Genomic DNA, 3,258 nt, shown 5'->3' with positions numbered 1-3,258 from the left:
ATGAATTACGATCTGAACTCGTTAAGACTTTTACTCTCAAATTAATCAGATGCCTACTGCTGATTGGAATTTTTCCACCTTTCAGGAAAATTTTGACTTTTCACTGAAAACCCCAAATCCATTCCCACCCGCCCCCGCTCAGTTTTTGGCAAATGAAAACTTTCTGCTGAAATGTGGATTTTCTTAATCAAAAAAACAAAAATGTTTGGGTTTTGAGTTTTCAGTTTCTTTAGTGAACAATCCAAAAATGTTTGGAGAAAAGCAGATAGATTCTGAGATTTGTTGTTGTTTAGCTAAAAACCCAGTCTCGATTAAAAAGAACACAGCTGAAAATTTCCAACCAGCCTTAAACTTCAAATAAATTGGAGAACATTAATATTGCCTGATAAACCCTTAATTTCAAACCATTTATTCTATTGCATCTGTGTGATTATTCTTTCAAAGGGATAGCTGCGAGGAGGTAACAACTGAATAACCAGTAAAGTTGACAGCTCACAGACTCTGTTTTATACAGACTAGCCCCTTTCAACCCTGGGTTAGAGTTGAGCCAAGAAGACAACCCCTGTCTATCCTGACCCGTTCAAGGACATACGGGAGCTCACTGCGAATAGAAGTCAGAGCGCCTGTCCAAGCTTCACACTGCTGCTGGCTGAGTATACTCGGTGTCAATGGGTGTGCAGAACTTACACATAACAAGACATGGGGCTATGTTTCCACAGGTATTTTGGCACCTAGTGGGACTTTCAGAAGCACCTAGGAGCTTATAACTCGTTGATTTCAAGGGGTGTTGAGGGTCCTGATGCTTTTGAGAATCCCACTAGGTGCATCAATACCTTTAATAATCTGCCCCACAGCCCCTCTCTGAAGGCCCTTACAGTCCTAGTAGACACAGCAGAGAAATGGAGGGAGGGGAAACTGAGGCAGAAAGAGGGGAAATGACTGGCCCAAGGTCACACAGCAGGTCACTGACAGAGACAAGAGTAGAGCCCAAGTATCCTGGCAACCCCTGCACCACATGCACAGAGTAAACAATACAACACAGTGATGATGGAGGGATGCTGTTTGTCCATTGTTACACGCCAGCTGAACTGCAGCTGGGAGTTGGTGCCATAAATCAATTTGGAAGCAGGCAGCTGGCCCTCTAGGCACAGAGCTTGGGGTAGAAAAATCACAGATGAGCTGCTACTTACAAGGCGGTGTGTGTTTACGTGGGAATCAGGCTGTGTTTAACAAGCCACATCTTGGGCCAAATTGTCAGATGGGGTAAAGTAACGAAGCTCCATTGACTTTAAAGGATCTGACCCAATTTACAATAGTGTGAGAACATGACTGACTGATTGTCAGAGGTGAGGAGCACTGCCAACACCTACTCATTGTAAGTGATGAGTTCTGTGCACCTTTGACATTCATATAACGAGATATTAGAGAAAGAGGAATCAGGGCAATTCCCTCTGTTGCTCTAATCCCGATCATTGTCCTTCTCATTCCCCCTACAGCCATCACACAGTGTACTGAGGAAGAAAATGTCCAACCAAACCACCATGACTGAATTCCTTCTCCTGGGGTTCTCTGATGTTCCAGAACTGCAGATTTTATACTTTGTGGTGTTTCTAGTGCTTTACCTGATATCCCTACTGTGGAACCTTCTCATCATCACAGCCATAGCCCTCGACCACCATCTTCACACCCCCATGTACTTCTTTCTGATGAATCTGTCCATCCTAGACCTTGGCTCCATCTCTGTCACCATCCCCAAATCCATGGCCAACTCCCTCATGAACACAAGATCGATTTCTTATTCTGGATGTGTTGCCCAAGTCTTTCTCGTCGTCTTCTTTGCTTCAGCAGATTTTGCCATACTGACCATCATGGCGTACGATCGATATGTCGCCATCTGTCAACCACTGCACTATGAGACGGTGATGAACAGACGAGCTTGTGTCCAAATGGCAGCCAGTGCCTGGACCAGTGTTCTTCTCTACTCTGCGTTGCACACTGGAAACACCTTTGCAATATCCTTCTGTGGAGGCAACATGGTGGAGCAGTTCTTCTGTGAAGTCCCGCAGCTACTCAAGCTCGCTTGCTCTGAGTCAGACCTCAGTGAAGTCGGGTTTCTCATCTTTAGTGTGTGCGTATCCTCAAGCTGCTTTGTTTTCATAATTGTGACATATGTTCAGATCTTCACCACAGTTCTGAGAATCCCCTCTGAGCAGGGCAGGCATAAAGCCTTCTCCACCTGCCTCCCTCACATCATTGTGGTCTCCTTGGTTATTTGCACGGGGACCTTTGCCTACTTGAAACCCACCTCCAGCTCTCCATCGGTTCCGAATCTCTTGGTGGCTGTTCTCTATTCTGTGTTGCCACCAATGATGAATCCGATCATCTACAGCATGAGAAACAAGGCGCTCAAAGGTGCACTGAATAAATTGATAGTTTGGAGGTTATTCTCTAAGAATAAAATGTCCTTATTTCTCCTTCAGTAACACTTCATTCTGTTCAAAGTCACTGGGGAGCTGATGACATTAGTGCCGAAAATACTGTGCAATCTGTTTATGCAGAATTGGGTATTTACACTAGGAAAAATCCAGACAAACATGACTCAAGAAAAAAGGAGTTACTATAGGTTTACACCAATATAAAGAAGATCGGAATCTATCTTCATACACTGCTACCCATCACCACACTATCTGAGCACCTTGCCCATAAAATCAGAAGCCAAAGCAAAGTCCGTAGTGAGATCGCTAGCTCTTCTTGTTTTTGAGGCTAAAATCTCTGATTGAGGTATCAATGAATTTGTTCTTTGTGCTTTTTGTTTGTTTGTTAGTCAGATTATTAGCATTTTTTTTGGCTTAACTGGTTGGTTGGTGTTTTGGTTTATTTCTTTGTTGCAGGAAGTTGTGGAAGTGGGAAAGCCTGGGAGATGGTGAGTGTTTGGTTAGACAGGATTTTCAATGTTTGTCCTCCCTTGGAAGTGCAACTATGTCATCTCTTTGATGGAGTTTTCTGAGCGAGCTGAAGGTTTGCTCCCCACAATGATAAAAGGGTGTATCATAAGGCATCTTTTCTGTTATTTTTACTTAAATGAATATGTAAAAACGGTGTCATTCTTGCTATGGTGAAAAGGGTGTTTTGAAGATAAACTTTTTCCAGAGTGTCCTAAAGAAAACCTGACACCGGATAATGAGATCAGATTTGTATTCCATGGAAGCCACTAGGGTTTAGCCCATCACTTCGAGGAGATCAGGATTTGGCCAATAA

General features: G+C 43.5%; 1 protein-coding gene across 1 annotated transcript; it reads left to right on the top strand.

The window, feature by feature from the left end:
• The first annotated feature begins 1,523 nt into the window (after nucleotides 1-1,523).
• Nucleotides 1,524-2,483, top strand: LOC140897760 (olfactory receptor 14A16-like). The gene has a single exon (XM_073310774.1). The coding sequence runs from the start codon at nucleotides 1,524-1,526 to the stop codon at nucleotides 2,481-2,483; it is 960 nt and encodes a 319-aa protein (XP_073166875.1).
• The last annotated feature ends 775 nt before the right edge of the window (nucleotides 2,484-3,258 follow it).

The sequence above is a fragment of the Lepidochelys kempii genome, chromosome 14 (assembly GCF_965140265.1).
Source record: "Lepidochelys kempii isolate rLepKem1 chromosome 14, rLepKem1.hap2, whole genome shotgun sequence".
NCBI lineage: Eukaryota > Metazoa > Chordata > Testudines > Cheloniidae > Lepidochelys > Lepidochelys kempii.
The sequence above is the reverse complement of the archived record's forward strand: the minus strand, read 5'-3'. Positions and strand labels throughout refer to the sequence as shown.

What these genes read in the sequence shown, in the direction of transcription:
- LOC140897760 (XM_073310774.1), top strand. Translation starts at nt 1,524, where the DNA reads ATGTCCAACCAAACCACCATGACTGAATTCCTTCTCCTGGGGTTCTCT.